A 19,574-nucleotide genomic window follows, 5' to 3' on the forward strand; every position below is an offset into this window, starting at 1 on the left:
TTAAGGATCTTATCAACGATCTGCTTACATAACCATGGTGATTAGTGAAGTATAGGCATGCAAGTAGATTAGATGAGGTTACCAGCTACAGCTCTGTTCTAATGTGCTCAGGCTGCCTTCTCTGATTAATTTTTTGACATTACATCTTAAATTGCTTCTCTTTCCTCACAGTTGTGCTTTGTTCCAAGAGGTGTCAAGCAGAGAGCTGGTAAAATTGTTCAAAGGGCTTGCTGGCTGTGAGTCAGTAATTATCCCCACGTATGCACTGTAAGCAAAACCCCTTTAACCTGAGAAACCAAGTCCCGTGCACTGGCCTGGAACTCCAGGTACCTCTATTTAGCACATAGTTCTGGCACTGGCAAAAAGAAAGTGCTATTTTCCAGTGAATGCTTTAAGTACTTTGTGTACTGACCCCCTGGATGTGTTTCTGTATTTGTTTTAACATTTTTTTCTGTATCCAAGCACTGCTTTCTTTTGCTTCACAATTTTTTTTTTCCTTTTTCTGCCTTTCCTCCTAGCTCTGCCTCTCTTAAAACCAGCTGCTTCTCTCCTCATTTTTCCTCCCAGCCCTTTTATCTCCAAACCAGATCTGGGTGTCACCACTTTGTCCTGGGTTGATTGTTGTCTCAGTGATGACAGAGAGCCTTAAGGAGGCAGAGCAGGGGAGGGGTTGTGGCAGCATTTAACCCAATAGATCTGAGCAATTTGAGGCAGGAGCAACCTGCAGTAAATCACTGAGATTTATAGATAGATATAAAAAGAAACATGGAAAAAGACTGACTGCTGTTACCATGCTAGGCCACCACACAACCCAGCGTGTTTCAAATACTGAAAATGTGTTTTGATTGCCCAGGAAAAAAAAAAAAAAAAAGAAAAAAATTAACATAATTTCAGCTGAAGGCTTTAACAAAAACATTGGAGCAAAAATCAGTGCAAGTTTGTCGGAAGGAGCAGGGAGCAGCAGGGAGCAGGTGAACTCTACATCCCTAAGGAGCACAGAAAGAACGTGGCAGGACATGGAGCAGCGTCAGGAGACTGTCCCTGGCCTGAGACAGGTCACAGCTCAAAACAAATCAGGAATTGCAGGAGGTGTCAGCCTGGATGAGGCTTGGAGTGGAACCTGGTCTGGTAGAAGGTGCCCCTGCCCATGGGATGATCTTTAAGGTCCCTTCTAACCCAAACCACCCCATGGTTCTGTGGATGGTCCAACTGGAGCTGTGAGCTCTACAGAGTGTATTTGTTACTGTTTTGGAGAATTGTAAAATATCTGAGATGATTTTTTTTTTTTTTTTTTTTAAATCTCACCATGAGCGCTCAGTCTTGTTCTCTGGATCAGCACAAGTTTATTTCCTGATGTAGTTTTCAGTGATGTACAGTATTGGAATCTTGCACATGCAATGCTACTCCATGGCAAAAATTTCACTGGGTTCAGACGTGCAGCCTTTGGCCCATAATTCCAAGAAACCTCCCAAAACAGCGATCAGAATTTGGATCTACTCTCCACTCTGCTTTTAACTCAGAACCATGTTTTACCTTTCTTTTTCACTTAACCCCCTTCAGAACGTGCACCCCCCATTCCTGGGGCCTTTGAGCGAACCCCTTTATTCCCGCACTCGGAAGCCGCCATCCGCCGAACAGCCCCCGTCCCCTCAGCCGCCGCCGGGGGCGGGACTCGAACCCGCGCCCTTGAGGTTCCGCGCCCGTCCCGCAGCGCCGCGCCCCCGGCCCCGCCCCGCCGCCCCTGCGCGCGCGCCGCGGCGACCCCGCGTGCGGCTCCCGCCACGCCTCCTCTCCCTCCCCCCCTCCTCCCTTCTTCCCTCAGCGCGGCGCTTCCGGCGCGGTCGCTGTGACGCGGCGGCGGCGCCGGGGCGGTCCGGCGGGCGGGCGGGCGGTGGGAGATGGCGGAGTACCTGGCCTCCATCTTCGGCACCGAGAAGGACAAGTGAGTGGCCCCATTCCCGCGCTTCCCGCGCCGCTCCCGCGGCTCCGGTATCCCCGGGAGGGAGGGGGGAAGCTCGAGGGGAGGCCGGAGGCCCGTAGCGGGTTGCGCGGGGACGCGCGGCCTGTTCCGATCGCGGCGGTCAGCCCTGCCTCCCTTCTCCCTGCCCCTCCTTCCCTGCGGGGGGACCCCCGGCCCTTTTCGCCCATTTCTTCCACTCCCGCCTCGGGGACGCCGCTCGGGACCACGTCCCCCGCCTTTCCCATCCCGCTGGAATGCGGCGGGAAGAGAGAAGCGAGAGGCGGCCGCGCTCTCCGTTCCCCTCCCCCCCCATCCCCGCCATCTCCTCCCTCAGGCCCTTCCCCGCCCCCCCCCGCCCCCCCCCCTTCCCGGGAGCGCGCGCGCCCGGCGGCGCGTGGGTCTCGCGCGTTCCCGCGCGCGCGCCCGGCGGCCCCGCCCACGCTCTTCCCCTCCCCCTCCCCCCCCCCCCCCCCGTTCCCGGGCCGGGGCCGTTCTCGGGCACTCCCTCCCCCCCCCTCCCCTCTTCTTCCTCTTCCTTCTCTTCCTCCTCTCCCTCCCGGCCCCTCCCTCGGCCGCCATGAGGGTGTGCCCGCGCCTCGTGGCGCCCTGCCGCCCTCCCCCGTCCTCCCTCCGCCCTCCCCCCTTTCCCCCGCGGCTGCGCCTTCCTGTCGGGGCCGCTGGGTGCCGGAGCTTCCCGCCGCCTCCTGCCAGAAAGCGCCTCCTCCTCCTCCTGTTCCCCTTTTGTTCGTGTCCCTGAGCCTCGCAGCAGCCTGAGAGCTCCCGCTCTGCTGCAAGGACAGCGACTGGTTATTTCTCCCCCCTCCCCAGGGTGCGGAGGATTTCCCCGACTGCTGCATCCTGATCCTACAGGCTTCTGCCTGCAGCCTTCCACGCGTCCGGGAACGCCTCTAGTTTCTCTGGTTGTTGGAAGCACACACACAAAACCCTCCTAACGAAAATTTGGTCACCATCGGCCTGACCAAACCGGCGTGTTTTTCCACTCGTAAAAATGAAAAGGGGGCATCGATGTGCTGCTGGACTAAATTACTCTTGTCAGCCCCTGGCCGTGGGGCTTCTGCTCTGCTCTCTAGTGCTGCCATTCCAGGAAAGCAGTGTCGGCAGCCTCTCTTTTGAGCTCTGTTACTGTAGCATCCTTTCACACAAAGGAGATACATAGGAATTTAATGCATTACAGCTCCAGAGTTTTAATCAGGCATGAAATTCCTGTGCAGCTCTTGTTTACTCTTAAAAAAAGCAAACGGAACCTTCCAGAAGGTGCTGAAGTTGGAGGCACTATTGGAAATTTTGTAGTTAGGTATTTCTTTTTGTTTCAGGTTAGAGTTCAGAAAAGACAGTAAGTATTTTATAATGCTAAGTGTTTGTTTTCGAAAACATAATGAAGAGTGAGCATGTTGCAATTTTACAGTAGAATGCTTTGCTAGAGATCAGATGTGCTTTAGTACTTTAATAATTCTCCCCTCCATGAGTTGATGTTGATTACGCAGGGTTGTGGAAAAGAATTGGTGTTAATTATGGGAATAATAACTTTTCTTCCAGGAGAATTCTAATATTTCACTTACCCACATATAGCCCATAATAGTTTCCTTGCCCTTCAGAATTTTGCATTTCCCTGTCAAGGTAACTAAATTCCTTGTGGTTTTCTTTCATCATTCTATGTGAGTTACACTTTTTTATGGGACTTTTAGTGGCATTTCTAAACCTGGATCATTATCAAGGTGTTATGAGACGGATCTTTCAAGAAAAGCTTGTGGTTTAAAACAAAAAGCAGCTTACTCTTAAAATCATTAATTATATTCATGGAAATGGCTTAACTAAATGAATTTATTTTGCTTATGTGTATTCTTTCTGTAACATGATTTTCTCTTCCCTGAATTATTTCGGATACTGTGTTGGTGGCACCCTGAGTTACCCTTAGAGTATAATTTAAGCAGGTGGTTTATAAATATAAAACATGAGAGAGGTGCAACTGTGTCAGTTTTAAAGCAGATTTTCTTGCCTGGACCCCGGGGCTGCATCAACTCAGCCACAGAGCCCCCAGAGTAAACTTTCAGACTGTTTTTCTCGTTATTTTCCATCCCATCACCCACTGAAACTGATGTAAAGACAAGAATGGAGAAGCGGAAGAGTAAAGCAGAGATCACTTCTGTGTGGTGGATCACGAAACCACTTTGGGGGAAATTGGTCAGATACTGGCTGTGAGTTAGGGGTAAAAGGAATGCATATGGACAGGTTTGTTGGAATGCTTTCCTGTACAGTTTCGATGTGGGGCTTTTTTCTGTGTTACTTCTCCACATCAAGATAAAGACATTAGGGCATATGCTTTTTTTGCAAATTGATGTTTTCTGTGCCAGTGTGTAACTACCTTATTCATTTTTTTCTTGCAGAGTCAACTGCTCATTTTATTTCAAAATTGGAGCTTGTCGCCATGGAGACAGATGTTCTCGGTTGCACAACAAACCAACATTTAGCCAGGTTTGTTTCCCCTTTTTTTTCTCTTTCTTGTGGAAGTATATTCTGGCTTCTTTAAAACATAGATTTTCAGATACAAGTGGATAATTACCAAACTCCAGATTAATTAGTTCAGTTTTAGCCCCAGTTTATCTGGGTCTTTGCTTTTTTTGGGGTATTCCATTTACTTCTCCCAGCATTTCTAATTATCTCCTGTCACCCTTAATGGCTGCAGGAAGCGATGCTGTTGTAAGCTTGCCTGTAGTAGAGACCAACCAGTGCTAACTTTCAGGTGAGTGTGCCTTCTCAGTGGTGTTCAGGCACTTAAACCATCCCAGAGTTTTTAAATCACAAAGGCAGCTCATCCCACCTGTCCCAAAGGTGGGAACTTCGTGCATATGATAGAAGAAGACTAATTAATGAATAAAAGTGATTCATCTGTCATTAGATTTGCTCTCTGACCCAGGCTCTTAAGTTTGAAGAGTGACTCACATACTTCCTTTGAAAAGGAATGGCTTATTGAAAACAACTTGCCTGGTTGCTGAGGGTGAATTGTCAATTGGCATGACAGATTCTTTAGTCTTTGGCTCAGTGAATATTGTTAAGAGACGTGATGTGTGACTGCATGTCTGCCAGAAATAAAAATAAATTTGAAAAGGTGCAGGGAGTGACAGGGTTTTCATTTTTGTTATTACTATCAGCTGTACAGTATTCACAAATTGCATTCCTGGAGAAATGCATGATTTCCCCCTTTCTATCAATGCTGATTGTCAAGGTGCACAGATGAACTTCTGGTAATTTTGTACATGAGAAATAGTGCCTTTGAAAGTTACTGCATTTTTAACTACAGCAGATTCAACTGGAGTGGTTTTAACTACAGAGAAAAAGTTCACGTAACAACAGAGTCTTCTGCAAGCTCATTCCATCTGCTTAGGAGCAGAGCTGATGAGAAATGAGGGCTGATGTTGGTTTGGGGGAGAGCTTAGGGAGGGGAGTACTATCCATGGGACAGGTTCAGAGCTCTGATCATCAAGTTAAACTGGGAGCGGGCAGGGGGACTTATAGCAGAGGATATCAAGGTTTTTGGTGGATAGGGACTTCTGGTACTTAAGCAACAAAAACACCTCTTTGCTTCTGGGATTTTAATTTTTTTTGCAAGCAGATACTGTATTTCAAAAGAGTATTGTCCATTTTCGAAGCTATCCCATGTTCCTGACCTACATGGAGCACAAGTTGATGTGCAGTTGGTTATTTAAAGACCTAAATTTAGGTCAATGGCTACAAAAATTTTTTTCTAAAGCAGACATCTTCCACAGTAGTTGTCTTTTAAGTTAAAAAAAACCCCAAAAACCTAACAAAAAAACCCCACAACCCTTACGTCTTTTTTTTACCAATAAAAGTTGGTGTGTAAGTACAGCGTTCTGTCAGAGCAGCCTTTAGCTTTGTTTAGGCTCTGCTTAGCAATGGCAGCTGAAGTGGGTCAGCAGGGCACATCCCATTCATCCAGGGATGTCTGGGACTGCACAGCCTCGTACCTGGCTGCTGTGCTGTGACATCTCCCAGGTCCCTGGCAGTGCCTGGGGGCTGCAGAAATCCTGTGTTGGTGTGCAGGTTGACAATCAGCTGTGATAGAAAACACAACAGAGACCCTGCTAATGGGAAGTTACCGGCACAATGTTTTAACCTTGTGCAGCTACTTTACAGAAGAGCTGTGTTAGGAAAGGTCACACAATCCAGGGTGATCAAATTACCCCCAATCAGCAGAAACACCCTAACGAGATGCCTGTTTCTGGCAGTCTCCAGTTGCAGGCCAAAGCATAGGTAGTCTGAACCTGGGCCGCGGAAGCACAAAGCTTTGGTTGGTATGATTGGACCCATTATAAAACAAGTGTGTGATTTTAAATGTGATGTTACAGTTGTATTTTTTTTTTTTTTACCATGTTAAATGGGTAGTGTATGTAGGTGTGACATTGCTGGTACTGTGACTTCTTTAAGCTCTGAATTCTTACTGTGACTAATAATAATAATGTCTAAGCTAAAGTTACTTGGGGATTGCCATTCATACTAACATTGAACTTGTATTTTAAGTAATCAAATCTCAATTTTTGAGCTGCTTACAGTGATATGGACGTTTGGAATTTTTTTGTAATATTAGTTTACTAACTTAAACATGGTTTGTTTTTTCAGACAACTTGATTTTAAGAAGAACGGTACAAATGTAAGGTTTCAAGTCTGCCTGGGCTAATTCTTCAAGTAAAAAGCAGAAGGGCTAAAAGGATATTGTCCTTATTTGAAGGATCGGAAACATGTGAACCTATGATGCTATTATATTATTTAAACAGAAATTCCACCAAGAAAATCCTGATGCACAAAACAAGATGTAGCAGTTGCCTAAAGGCCTTATGGTCTGGTGTAGCATTTTGGACACTGTGGCATTATGTATTACATGCTGTGCACATAACACTACTTTTTTCCCCCCCTAGACTTGCAGTAGTGAATCTGGTCTGGAAAGTTTAGGCAGCTCCAGAATACCTCCTGTGACGTTTTAGGTTACTGGGCCTCACACCTCCCTTTTGAGGATAGCTGTTGAGACAAACGCAGCTCTTTCTTGGTGGTTAATTAAAACTGTTTTCATAATATGATGGTCTGTAACAATTTTGGAAGATAACTCTGCAAATACAAAAGGAAGTCTTAAGGATAAAATATGACTTTTAGCTGTTTGCAAACAAGTTGTCTCTTTGCAATTGTCTATTATATGCACAGCAGCCAGTAGAATTCCCCTTTTTATTTTTTTTCCCCGCAGACCATCTTGATTCAAAACATCTATCGTAACCCCCAAAACAGTGCACAGACGGCTGACGGCTCACACTGTAAGTCCCACAGTTGGAGAAATTTTTTTAAAGAATGGTGTTAAAGAGCCCACTCCTAATTATGAGAAAATAATGTTGGCTTCTGAGCTGCTGACATAAAGCTGTTGCAAACAGGACAAGTGATGGAACTCTTCTTGCGCACAGATCAAGAATTTGTGGAACGTGTGCAATTCTGAATGCAGGAAGGACTGCACAAATTGGATTTGATGCAGATTCCCTTTTGTGTTGCAAAGTGAAATTTGGTTACTTAGTAACACTGTATTCTTTTGAAAGGGTTAAATTGCAGACATTTCTCAAATTCTTGATTCAACCCCCGCCCCCCCAAAAAAAAAAAAAAAGGAAAAAAAAAATAGGTATATATGTGATGTACGGTAAGTCCCAAACCTGGGTTTTCTTTCATCTTAACTTTTTTAGGAAAATGGAGATTTCATGTTATGCTCTAATTATTGTATTACTTCCTTTCCTGAGATCTTGCTGCTAAGAAGCCATTCAGTAATGCCAAATTCAGATTATTACTCCTGTAATGTGACTGCTGTGTTTGGATACCACCTATTTTCAGAGCTGTCTGAAACCATGCAAACCCCTGTATAGTCATATAGATGAACGGAGTGAAAATAAGAATACAATAATGGAGTATCATGAGATCTCTATTACTTTACAGTGTTAGGTTGGTAGAGAAAGGTCACCAACTTAGTGCAAGTTCTCCTGCTTGGGAGAGAATAACCACCTCTCTTTCAGCACAGACTCGGCTAAAGCGACCCTAAAGGAAACCAGTTTCTTGTTAAAATTATTTTCCATAATATAAAGTTGTTGCGTTTTGTATTTCAGACCATTGCCCTCTTGAACATTTACCGTAACCCTCAAAACTCTTCCCAGTCTGCTGACGGTTTGCGCTGTAAGTTCATACAAGTTCCTTCACTGGTTCCCTGGGCTTGATTGTCAGAGCTCAGTGTCGACTTAAGCTGGTCTGCCATTTTAGTTTAACAGATCAAACTGACCACGTTTCGTTACATGTGTTCAAAACAAACACAAAAAAAACCCCAAAAAACAAAAAAACATTTTTGTCCCACTACCTTCCTCCCTACTCCCAAAACTATGAGGGGAATCTGAATATCAACTATTAAATCAAAAAGGGTTGAAATTGTACTTCCCCTGGGAAGCAGTGTTGGTTGCACTGCTTTCTTCCTGTCACCTCTCTCCCTGCCAGTTGCCTGCATCCTAGGAATGGTTTTCTGTATGTTTTGTGCTGTCCATTAGGTTCCACTGTCGAAAAGAGCAGGACAGTGATTCATTGACTTCATCCAGAACAAATGTCCTGCTCTGAAAATGTTAAGAGAACTTGAACTGAACCTTTCCAGACTGCATGCATAAATTTGTCCTAGGTTAATGCAGCTTCCATTTAGGGAGTGCACTTTGGAAGAACACACCATGACTGACTGACCCCTTCTAGCAGCTGTCCTTTTTGGATGGGTGCTTAAAATTCTTTCCATGCTTTGAAAATTCAAATTCCAATGCCATTTGGCATATTTACCTAAGACAACTATTTTTTTTAAAGTACTTTTGAGGAGGGGAAGGCATTTGGGTATGGTCATGGAGTAATTTAATGGCTCCTCCTGAGATACAAATGGGCATAAGCAAGCACACCTCCTGTGAGACTGGCAGCAGTTAATGCCCAGGATTGCTGATCGGCGATTAACTGATTTAGCATTGTAATTGAATCACCAATAGAATAAGATTAAAAAAAAAAAAAGTGTTAGAACCAAAAAAGGGTCGGTGTTCTTTTCTCACTAATATTTCTTGTTGAAGTGAGTATTGACTGTGTGGTAATAAAGCTTTGTTCGGCTTTTTTTTTTTTTTTTTTTTTTTTTTTTTTTTTTTTTTGACTGTTGGTTTATAGACTAGTTCAGATTAGTTACCAGCATTTGATTAGAAGTGCTTTGTGAATCAGCCACTAATTTGAAAGTCAACACTGTCTCTCCTGCTTCTAAAAGTAATGATGGCTCGATTATGTAATTTGTGTTTTTGTCACACAATCAAGCTGGACATGTAAATGAGCTGTGTCATTTTGTCTAGATGCTTGACCAGTTCCATTGGTTTGTAGCCTCTCTCCTTGCAGATGCTTGGTAGTTAACGCTGTTTCAGTAGACCAAAACATTTCCAGTTGGGTGTTTCCACTCCCTCCCTGAACTCTCAATGAGCTGGTAACTAATTTGCACAGAGTTACAGCAGTTTGGTCTGTGGAGCTGTTTAGATTTACAGCTGCAAGAGTCCTGCACAGATCCTCCAGTGTTGTAAATGCTGGTATCCAACTCTAGTTTGTCGCGACAAGCGAGTAGCTGTGTGCCAGAGCCTGCCTGTACCTCCTGGGGTGTAGAGCTGGAGCTCTGCAAGCAGTAGGTTTGCTGGAACTCCTGGCTCTTTGGTTTTTGATATTTCTCCCTACTTAAGTACTGCATGTATTTTAAATGGATAACTTGGGTAGTTATTTAATGCCTTGTCGGTGTTGCTTAACTGTCTTCCTTTCTATTGCCGTCGTAGAGGATTAACCTTAGTTTGGAACAGCAGTAGTTTTCCTGAGTATTTTAATTAGTAATTGGGCTTCTCATGGTTCAGATACCAGTAGCCCTGGAATACGGATGTTTGTAAAGCCTGTGCATATGTATGCTTCCCACTTTAGAAGGTCATTGAAATAGTCATTAACTAACTATTGCCTGTGATCTCCTAATCTGACAAAAAAAAAGTTTTTAGCACTTGTCCAACTGGTAAAAAGCAGTTGTTTCCACTGAGGCTCGCAGAGCCCCTGTCTGATACCTTTAAAAACAAAACAAAAAAATCCTTAGTTGTTAGTAAGCTGTTATCAGTGATGTTGGCAGAACCTTGGGAATATAGTTAAGTATTAAACTGCCTAGAATTACTGGTTTAATGTTTGATATTCCTTAATTTGCTATAACCGTGGGGAGAAGAAATTTCTTCAAAGCAAACATGTCTCAAATGCAGAAACAGAAACATTGTTAGCCTAAACTATAAACCAAATTCCCCTTAGCCTCTCATGGAGGTGAGCTGGGTGGAAGAACAGGAACTGCAGTTCCAGAGAGTGTGGCTGGTTAATATTAGAGCCTTTGAAGAAAAACATAAAGTTTGTCCAAGTGGTAATACTAGCCAAAGTTTTTTTCCTAGCAGCCTGAAAATGAATAAACTCAGCTTTATTGGCTCAGTTTCTTGTCTTTCACATTCTGTGAGCTAAACCAGCCTGGTTTGTCATTTTAAACACTAGCATATTTTTCTAGCATAAAATACAGGGTTTGTTGTAAAACTGCTCCGCTTGATCCCAATAAACCACTTAACTGCTGAAGAGCTAATCTAATGGCTTTAATGTATACAGCTTGTTTAAAGTGCTGTAGACTGGAAGAAATAAATGAAAACTTATTTTTATAGGTTTAATGCTTTGAAAAATAAGCCACACTTACATTGGGTTTTGTAGCAGCAGGCAAGCAGCACTCATTTTTGAAGTCCAGCTTGTAGCATGAAAATAATCTTAATTTGAATATAAGGCTGGCTTGTCTTGTACTGAAAGGTGTTCTGCAGGACTACAGAAAAATGAAGTGACACTCAAATTTAAACTAGAAAATGGCTCTCTGTTGCAGAGCATTGAGGGTACTGAGAAAACTGTCATTTCAATGAAAAATTTCAGCAAATTTTAAAAAAAATTCTGGGCTGTTTTACATTGTGAGCTCTCAAATTCTAGTGGTTGTGCTGGAGAAGTGGACATAAATTTCTGCCTTTAGGAAGATAATACAAAATTGTAATAATTTAAAGTATGGAATTGTAACAAAGCACTTGCCTTCTGTTTAGGTAAAATTGTTGCTAGTTAGAGTGGGGCTGTACATTAAATTCTAAGTGATATTTCAAAAACATTCTTTTCCCCTTTAAATTTGTGGCATACAAGTTTGGCTCTGATTAAAACTTGCTTCGATTTGATCATATCAACGTAATGTTTTGACAGATACTTTGGGGGACTCAAAGCTCTTCACACATCCTTATTTTGCAATATTCCTGTTAGTTAGCTCCATGCTGTATGCTGTCTCTTATGCTCCAGACGGCCTCTCTAGATTGTTTTGTAGTTTGATCAAAATCCTCTTGCTCATTGGCAGGCTCTAATCGATCTGACTCTTTGACTTTTGCAGGTGCTGTGAGCGATGTTGAGATGCAGGAACATTACGATGAGTTCTTTGAGGTATGTAAAGCTGCATTGCAGTGTCACTGGATTTGTCACCACAAATAAGTTAAATGGATGTAGTGGATAGCACAATTAGATGGATTCAGGAGAAAAAAAGGCACTTATTTCCTCAGGTGTTCGTATAAAGCATACAGCTTTGTATTAAATATTTCCTGGTGTAACCGTTGGTTAGTTTGGCCTTAATTTGATTGCTTAAAATAGGCTTGCTTTAACATCAGCAGCTTAAGTGATGTAGCATTTTGATTGTATAATCTTCTTTTTTATTAAATTTGAAGTATTCTTAATTACTTGTTTAGAAACAAAGTACCTGAAGGTAGCATCAAAGTTTCTGTGTTGTGTTTCTGTGCATCCTGTGTATTCTGTAAATGCAGTGCATGTTCTCCATAGGTTTTTATTGTATCTTGGTAATGCTGCGCTTACAGATGGCCAAGCAAGTACTAATTTTAAAACCAAAAAAGTAAAAAAAAAAAAAAATCAAGTGGTCTTGCTTTTTTTCCAAGGAACGTCTTTTTTATACTTACTTAGAGCTAGATGGAAAATTTCTGTACTTTCAAATAATGTGTTGCAAACTTCTGCTGGGTTGTTTCGTGCTTAGGAGGTCTTCACAGAAATGGAGGAGAAATACGGCGAAGTTGAGGAGATGAACGTTTGTGATAACCTTGGAGATCATCTAGTTGGAAATGTATACGTAAAGGTAGGATGAAGAGATGTTCATGTAATCAGGAGGGGTGGTATTTATTGATTTAGAATTTGAAAAGCTGCTGTGTGATTGTAGATTTTATTTTGCAAGGGAGAGCTCTTCAGTATGTAAGCTACTCTCCAATTTCACGATTTAAAGTAGAATAAAAATGTTAAAGGAATCCAAAAGAAGTTTTAATGAATTTTGAGAAGCTTTAACTTTTAAAAGCCATTGGTATCTCTTGAATAACGAAAAAATTACCGAAGTTGTCACCTGCAGAAATTTTACTGTGTTCACAGTGTGGGGGAGGTGTGAGAGTTCCTCTGAATATTTTGGCTGTACATTCCCTCAGCTGGAAAGTATTTTCACACCTGAAATTCTTGACTATGTAGGTTATAATCAGAAAAAAAACCCTGTTTAAAAAAAATTAGCTGTGAAAAGGCATTTCAAGTTTAAGTTTTACATTCATCGTAAAGCAGGATCTGACTTTTGTAAATGCTCATTTAAATGAATGGAAGCACCAGTATTTATATAAATTTCTCTTAAATGTTCGAAAAAATGCTTTACATCAGGATTACTGATGGTGCGTTACTATTGGTGCTCCAGAAAGTATTTATAAGCATTCTCTTGGTTTAAAGCTGTACTGAGAAAACACAGTATCTTGTATTGACTATCTTTCCCACTTAAAAGACCAAACAGAGCATAATGAGGAGGAAAATCAATGTTTTGATGAGCCCTTGAGTCCCGGCTAATGAAAAGCTGCCGTATTTACCCTTGATTTGATGGACTGTCCAAGAAATCTGAAGTAGCTTCTGGTTTTGTTACTAACCCTGAGCCTTAGATATCACACAGCTGATTGGATAGGAATCCTTTATCTACTCTTGTTTCTTCTCCGTGTTGTAAGGAAAATGTTGATTTCACTTTGTAGTTCCGCCGTGAGGAGGATGCAGAAAAGGCCGTGATCGACCTGAACAATCGCTGGTTCAACGGGCAGCCCATCCATGCCGAGCTCTCGCCTGTGACTGACTTCAGAGAGGCCTGCTGCCGTCAATACGAGATGGGGTAAAGCAGGGGCTTCCTCCTGCCTCCACAGCAGGGAGGGTGCTTGGGTGTGCATATGATGTAGCTGAGTGCAGGAGGAAAACCACCTCAGGTACCAGTAGTGCAGAGGACCTGCAGTGAACCTCTTGACTTCTGCCATCTTTTGGGGACTTTCTCCTAGAACTGAGGCAGTGTCAGTAAACAATGCTTGTAATTTACTGTGTTTAACATTAGAGGCGTTAGAGGTCTTAGCGGATAGTGTAGAGCCGGGAATTCTAACTGTGCCTCTTGAATTCTGTTTCAGAGAGTGTACACGAGGAGGTTTCTGCAACTTTATGCATTTGAAGCCCATTTCTCGAGAGTTAAGGCGCGAGTTGTATGGGCGGCGTCGTAAAAAGTAAGTTTGTTTTTAAACACTCCTAAAACAAGTCATTTAGGGATCAGTTGCTGAAAAATCTGAAGGCAAATCTTTAAACTCGTGCCAAGTCCTCTTGTTTTTTCTGATGCATTTCTGGCACATGCCAAAGGGCATCAAGTCAAGCTGGCAAGTGGCCAGGTTGGAACAAAGGAGTAGGGCTCTAAAAATACGGTGCTTTTTGCTCTGCAGCGCTGTGGATTCTGAAGGTTGGTGTGGAAGGCAGGGCTCAAGGAGAAGACTCACTGAGTTACTGAGTACATAGACCCTGCCTGTTCAGATCTCCAAACTGTAAAGTGTACAGAGGGACTTTATTTGGGAGAAGTTGCTTTATGCTGCTTCTGGTTTATTCTCTTCTAAATGTGTTTGCTAATGGCCTTTGTTAGATGCAGGCTATCTGGCCAGTGGTGCAGATTGGCAGCTTTCAGCATAATGTGCAGTCAAGCATATCTATAGATTATATTCAGGACCCAAAATCATTTGCTTTTAACTGTTAATGGTGAAGTGTTGTAGCCTGTATTCATTTCTTACTGTTAATACCAGCCAGTCACTGTATGGAGCTCACTTTCAGCTTCACAGTGTGTCCCTTCCTGATAGGAATTCCCAGTAGGAAAAAGGAGAAGTCATTTTGCTTAATGGTAAAAAAAAAGAAAAAAAGAATAATTTAATATATAATAAAATGTATTTATTTAGTGAGGTACCTTGCAGAAAGGCTTTTACAAAACACTGCTGTTGCTATGATGGTTCACTTGGAGCTGGATTCAATCTGCTTGCATTTAAGATCTTGCTATTTGGGATAGGCAGATAAAATTTTTGATCTTGCTTTTATATAGAGTATAATTTTTGTAGATTTGTCAGTCACAGAAGGAGCCTAGGATTGTTAATGTGTTTTTCCTATAAACATCTCTAATTGGCAGTGTTTCAGAATCTGTGAGGGTGAATTTAACTTTGAAAAACAGATTGTGTTGCTTAGCCACATGTATTTGTGGCTAACTAAATTTTTCAAATACTTGAATGCTTTATGAAGAAGACTAAGTGTGCTTTTTATGTTAACCCTTTGGTCACTCTTACACATCTGGAACTCTCAGATTCTGTAACGCTGACTGGTAGTAGCTGTGGTAGCAGCATGTTCTGGGTGGTCTTAGCTCCCTTCCTGAATTTATCAGCCTAAGAGGAAAGGAAGATGATTTGCCAGAGCTGATGTCCTGGGGGGTAGAAATCACGTAGCGGGAACAACAACAGAGAATTGGGTTGTAATTGCTAATTAATGCAATTGATTTAATATAAGTGGACTTGGAAGCAGCTGTAGGCTTTTGGTGTGTGTTGCTAGGAGCTATTCCTGTCTGCCAAAGCAGGTGTCCCCTTCTCCTGCTTTAAATAACAGCAGTGTAACCATGCCTTCCCTTAGGGTTTGCACATCCTTTGGAACAGGTGACTGCAGGGCACAGCCAATTCTTATACCTGTTTGTGCTGACTCCCCAGTATGAAATTTGGGCAGTTTGTAAACACGTTGGGTTTTGCAGCCAATTAACCAATCCTTCTAATGACACGCTGCCTTTCTTCTCCCTCATCACTCCCATTCTTAATTGCATGGTACTGCGAGTAAATTGCTGCCTGGGATGAAACAATAAAATGTCCAAACTTTCTTTGAAGGCATAGATCCAGGTCGAGGTCCCGTGAACGCCGGTCTAGATCCAGAGATCGCGGCCGCGGCGGCGGAGGAGGAGGCGGCCGTGAGCGTGACAGGAGGCGGTCAAGAGATCGTGAACGATCCGGTCGATTCTGAGCCATGCCATTTTTACTGTATGTCTGCTAGAAAGTGTTGTAGTTTGACCAAACAAGTTCATAATGACATTTTTTTTAAAGATGGGCTTCTGAATAAAAAATTTGTAGTGATACAGTATTCTTTGTGTAACTTGTTTCTTGTGGGGGGAGTCTTTTTAACTGTCATTCCTCTATCTTGACAAATACCTGGATTAAGTCTGCCTGAGGGAAAGGTGGTAAATGTATTGGAGGAGCGCCAGTTTTGGTTTGGGTTTTTTTTTTTTCTTTTACTCGGGTATAATTTGAACTGTTGATGAAAATGTGTGTGTATATAATATAAAATATTATATACATAGTAAAAATAATATACTGCTTAAGAAACAGTTACTCACATAAGTTTCCCTTTTCTGCTATGCTGTCTGCTTATTTAGGTTAGTTTAGGCACATTTAAGAGGAAGGCTGTGCGGAATGCATTTATTTACTGAGTAGAAACGCTTAGTTACAAAAATGTATGTTTGTTTGTTACCAGAAGTCTGTGCTCTGTCTATCAATGTGACTGTGGCATTTACAATAAATCCAATTTCTTGGTGTAAAATCTAAAGCCTATTTTCTAAGCACTCTGGAGTAGTTGAGTTGCTACTCCTGGCTGCCTATTTTCTAAGCACTCTGGCATAGTTGAGTGGCTGCTCCTGGCTGTGCCAGAGTTTGTAGTTCAGGTTTTTATAATTCTTGACTAAATTCCTTTCTTTAGCTGGAAAAAAGTTGCCTAGTGCAGTGTGGAAAAGAAAAATATTTTTATTGCAGTGATTCATAATAGGCAGGTGAGGGTTTTGTGAAAAAAGAGCCCACCAAAATTATGCTCCATGCAACATGATAGAGAAGTGCTGTTGATGGAAATGCAAGGTCCTGAATGCAAGGATCAAATTTCCTAACAGGTTTTTTTTTTCTAATTTATGCTCTCTCACCTGTCATTTAGTGAAAAGCGTTTTGTTAGCGTTCAAGGTCATAGAAAACTAATTGGATGCTAGTGGAAAGTAAATCTCTTCTCCACCTTTCTCATGGTCTGGAGTGTGATGAAAGCTAATGGGCACATGGCAGTTCCTTCACAAATACTTTTTTCTTTTTTTTTTTGAGCTTGAATTGCGCAGTTGCTGAAAATCGTAGGTTGTGTCCCAAAGTGTTAAAACTTTAGTGGAAGTATTGGAATTCTGAGAGACAGTTTGTAGAATGGTTGACTTGCAGTTTCACCACGTTCATGTCTTCTTTTATTCAGAGTTTAACGTAGCAAGAAGTTTTGGTCATTGATCATATTCCTGCAAAACAGAATTTTATGTACATGAAGCTACGCAATAAAACACAGCTTTTCAGTTGGGGAGAGAATTTGCTAGAGCTTCCTTAGTTCTGAGCCAGGTAACTTGCTAAATGATAAATCTGCTCCTTGGTGATTCTTCCAGAAAAAATGGCAATAGGTTATGGATGCATCACAGATGATTAACAAACCGGCTTCTTTCTGCCTCTTAAGTATAAAGCCATTTTTCTCACTGGAACTTGGAAAACAAAACAATACTGAAAAATGAGCTTTTCTAAATAATTCTGCTTTGCTTCTTAAACTAAATTCTTGCACCAGTTCAGTTTGAATGTTTTTTGTTCCCACTGGATGGTTTGGCCAACCAGACTTTGGAACTTGGTGTGCCAGGACCCTTTTTGAAGAAATAACACTCAAGCAGTGAAGCCCATCTCCACATGATGTTTTGTTGTAAGTACATAAATCAGATTATGCTTTACTGGAAGAAATTGAGCAGTGCCTGGCATTTTTAAATGAGTGAGCTGAAATGTGTTTCTTCTGGGCATTAGGAATTTCACATTGATAATTTAGTTCTTAGAGTTTACAGGATATTAATCTAGTACCATATTTCTCTCGAGTGAGATTCAGGATTATTGGTGAGCTAATTTAAGTCTCGGACTACAAAAGGTGAGGATAGTGTTTGTTTTTAAACAGTATCTAATACAATGTGGATACTCTAAGAGGTTTAAGAATTGCTCTGTAAAGCTAGTTAGTTGTTCTATAAAGTTAGTTTAAAACAAGTACAAATGTGTCCCTGTAATGGCTTTAATCTGTTTATCTAAATCCTGTTTCACTGCAGGTATATTTTTGCATGAACAGATAGTGGAAGGTTGATTTTTCTCTCCCCCCCAATAAAATTTTATGCAAGAAAGCATTCTAGAATTCTACCAAATGTATAATTTTATGATCTGATTGCACAGCTGCCCAGAAATTCCCCATCTAACTGGAATATGTTGGAATGGGCACTGAAAGCAGCGGATTTTACTGGATACTCTGATGGGTGCCTAGTGACAGCATTCAGCAGATAAACTAAGTGCATGACGTATCTCGTTAGGTTCACCTTCTGAGACTGTGCTACCAGTAAAATTCATCAATTTTCAAATTTAAACTGCACCAATTTGGTTAAACATTTACACCTGAGAGAACCAAGTGTTTACCAATACAAACCAAGTGGAAATCCTACCTCCCCCTTCTCTTGTTGCCCATAATGTCTTTAAGATTTGTTTCCCTCCTACCCAAGCTTCCTACTTCTCAAATATTTCATTGTTGACTCTTCTGTTGAACAGTGGATCTTAGTTTATGGAATTCCTTTACCTCAAATAAGTGACAGCATACAGGATTTTCTGAAGTCTGAGTCAATTAGGTTGAAACTGTTAATCCCAAGTGGCTTTCTCTTCTTTGTATTTGGCTCTTATTCTGTGAAAATGCTGCTTGTCCATGAATATGATGTATGTTGAGACTGTAAAACCAAATGGAGAAAACTTGTTCAAAATAAAGCCTTTTTTTTATAAGAATCTGACAAAAATTATCCCTTTACTTTAGATTGGATGCTGCTCTCTAAATATCTAATGAGGACATAGAGTAAAGTTTCAATTTCTTAGATCTTAAGCTATTTTTTGAGCAATTCTTTTCCTTCTGTTTGAATTTCAGAGCTGGTGAAGCATGTCTTCAGCTAAAATAACCCCAGCCTCTCCATATTTACATGATCAAGTTGAATTGTAAGAGTGCAGCTTGGGGTTAGGAGTTGGGGGGGTTGGTTTGGGTTCTTTTAATTGATAACGCTTTTGTTAAGGTTAGGAAGAACCTGCAAGTTTCTGTTGTGGTCTGCAGAGGATAACGAAATTCTTTTTTACAGAAGGAATGTGTTTAATTGGAAAAAAAAAAAAAAGGTAATCAGAGGATATCATGACTTTTAAAGATGATTCTTCCTGGTGTTGCACCATGCAGGCTGCAAAATTTTGGGTGTTAACAATTGTACATCAGCACCTCAAACAGCATCTGTTGTCTTTAATGCATTAGGAGTGAAACTGCTTTCATAGCAGCTGGGGAGTGTGTGGGTAAATCATTTCATTCTCCAGACACTGCTGCGCTGAAGATTCCCTAAAAACAGTCCTGGTCAGGAAGAGTTCCAGCTGAAAACCGGAACTGAGCTGCTGTTTCTTTTTAGCTGGTAAGGAAGTAAGGGCTGAGTGGCAAGGTTGTCACAGGAGAGAATATTTGTAGCTGCATTTATCACTCACTGCAAGGCTGAAGCTGAGCTGTTGCTGTACAGTCTTACCCTGGAGCAAAAGGATTTCAATTTGAAAAAAAATTCCAAAATTACATCCAGATGTCTGTGGAGTAAGTTAATGTATCTTCACGTTGAATTAATACATGGTGCTTTCTAAAGCCATCCACAAGTATTTCTGAATTCATCCAGTTAGCTGGTTTTATACAAATCATAGAATAATTTGAGTTGGAAGGGACCTTAATGACCATCATTTCCACTAGACCTGGTTCCTCAGACCCCACCCAGCCTGGTATTGAGCACTTCCAGGGGCAGGGAGTGCTCAGCTTTTCTTTCTGGGCAACCTGTCAGTGGTGAGAGAGTCTCCAAATTGTTCATTTTTTTTGTGATTTTCATTGTGTTAATGCGCTTGTATGAAAAGTTCAGCGCTTCTCCTCAGCTATGCAGACAGTCCCTCCTCGTCAGTCAGAAACCTCTGATCTCCTGTTAACCTTTGGTGTTTTATTTTTTACAAAATTACAACCTTAGCAAGAAGAGCTACGAGCGAGAGGACAGCGCAGCCCCAGT

General features: G+C 41.8%; 1 protein-coding gene across 8 annotated transcripts; it reads left to right on the forward strand.

Moving 5' to 3' along the window:
- Positions 1-1,834: 1,834 nt before the first annotated feature.
- On the forward strand, positions 1,835-16,030 carry U2AF1 (U2 small nuclear RNA auxiliary factor 1). 8 transcript variants are annotated; one of them, XM_040088857.2, is made up of 10 exons: positions 3,174-3,314; positions 4,366-4,453; positions 4,665-4,721; positions 6,617-6,647; positions 7,233-7,299; positions 11,484-11,533; positions 12,132-12,230; positions 13,144-13,277; positions 13,561-13,653; positions 15,325-16,030. In XM_040088857.2, the coding sequence occupies exons 2-10, from the start codon at positions 4,407-4,409 to the stop codon at positions 15,455-15,457; spliced, it is 711 nt and encodes a 236-aa protein (XP_039944791.1). In that variant the 5' UTR covers positions 3,174-3,314; positions 4,366-4,406; the 3' UTR covers positions 15,458-16,030. The 8 variants fall into 8 exon arrangements, with proteins under 8 accessions (XP_039944806.1, XP_039944798.1, XP_058279888.1 ...); XM_040088872.2 differs by lacking the exons at positions 3,174-3,314; positions 4,665-4,721; positions 6,617-6,647 and adding an exon at positions 1,835-1,942; XM_040088864.2 differs by lacking the exons at positions 3,174-3,314; positions 4,665-4,721; positions 6,617-6,647; positions 7,233-7,299 and adding exons at positions 1,835-1,942; positions 8,128-8,194.
- Positions 16,031-19,574: the final 3,544 nt, after the last annotated feature.

The sequence above is a fragment of the Hirundo rustica genome, chromosome 2 (genome assembly GCF_015227805.2).
Source record: "Hirundo rustica isolate bHirRus1 chromosome 2, bHirRus1.pri.v3, whole genome shotgun sequence".
Classification (NCBI taxonomy): Eukaryota; Metazoa; Chordata; class Aves; order Passeriformes; family Hirundinidae; genus Hirundo; species Hirundo rustica.

What these genes read in the sequence shown, in the direction of transcription:
- U2AF1 (XM_058423905.1), top strand. Translation starts at nt 3,145, where the DNA reads ATGCATTACAGCTCCAGAGTTTTAATCAGGCATGAAATTCCTGTGCAG. An exon ending in GACGGCTGACGGCTCACACT is followed by an intron (nt 7,300 to 11,483) that starts GTAAGTCCCACA and finishes TGACTTTTGCAG; the next exon opens with GTGCTGTGAGCGATGTTGAG. An exon ending in ATTACGATGAGTTCTTTGAG is followed by an intron (nt 11,534 to 12,131) that starts GTATGTAAAGCT and finishes TTTCGTGCTTAG; the next exon opens with GAGGTCTTCACAGAAATGGA.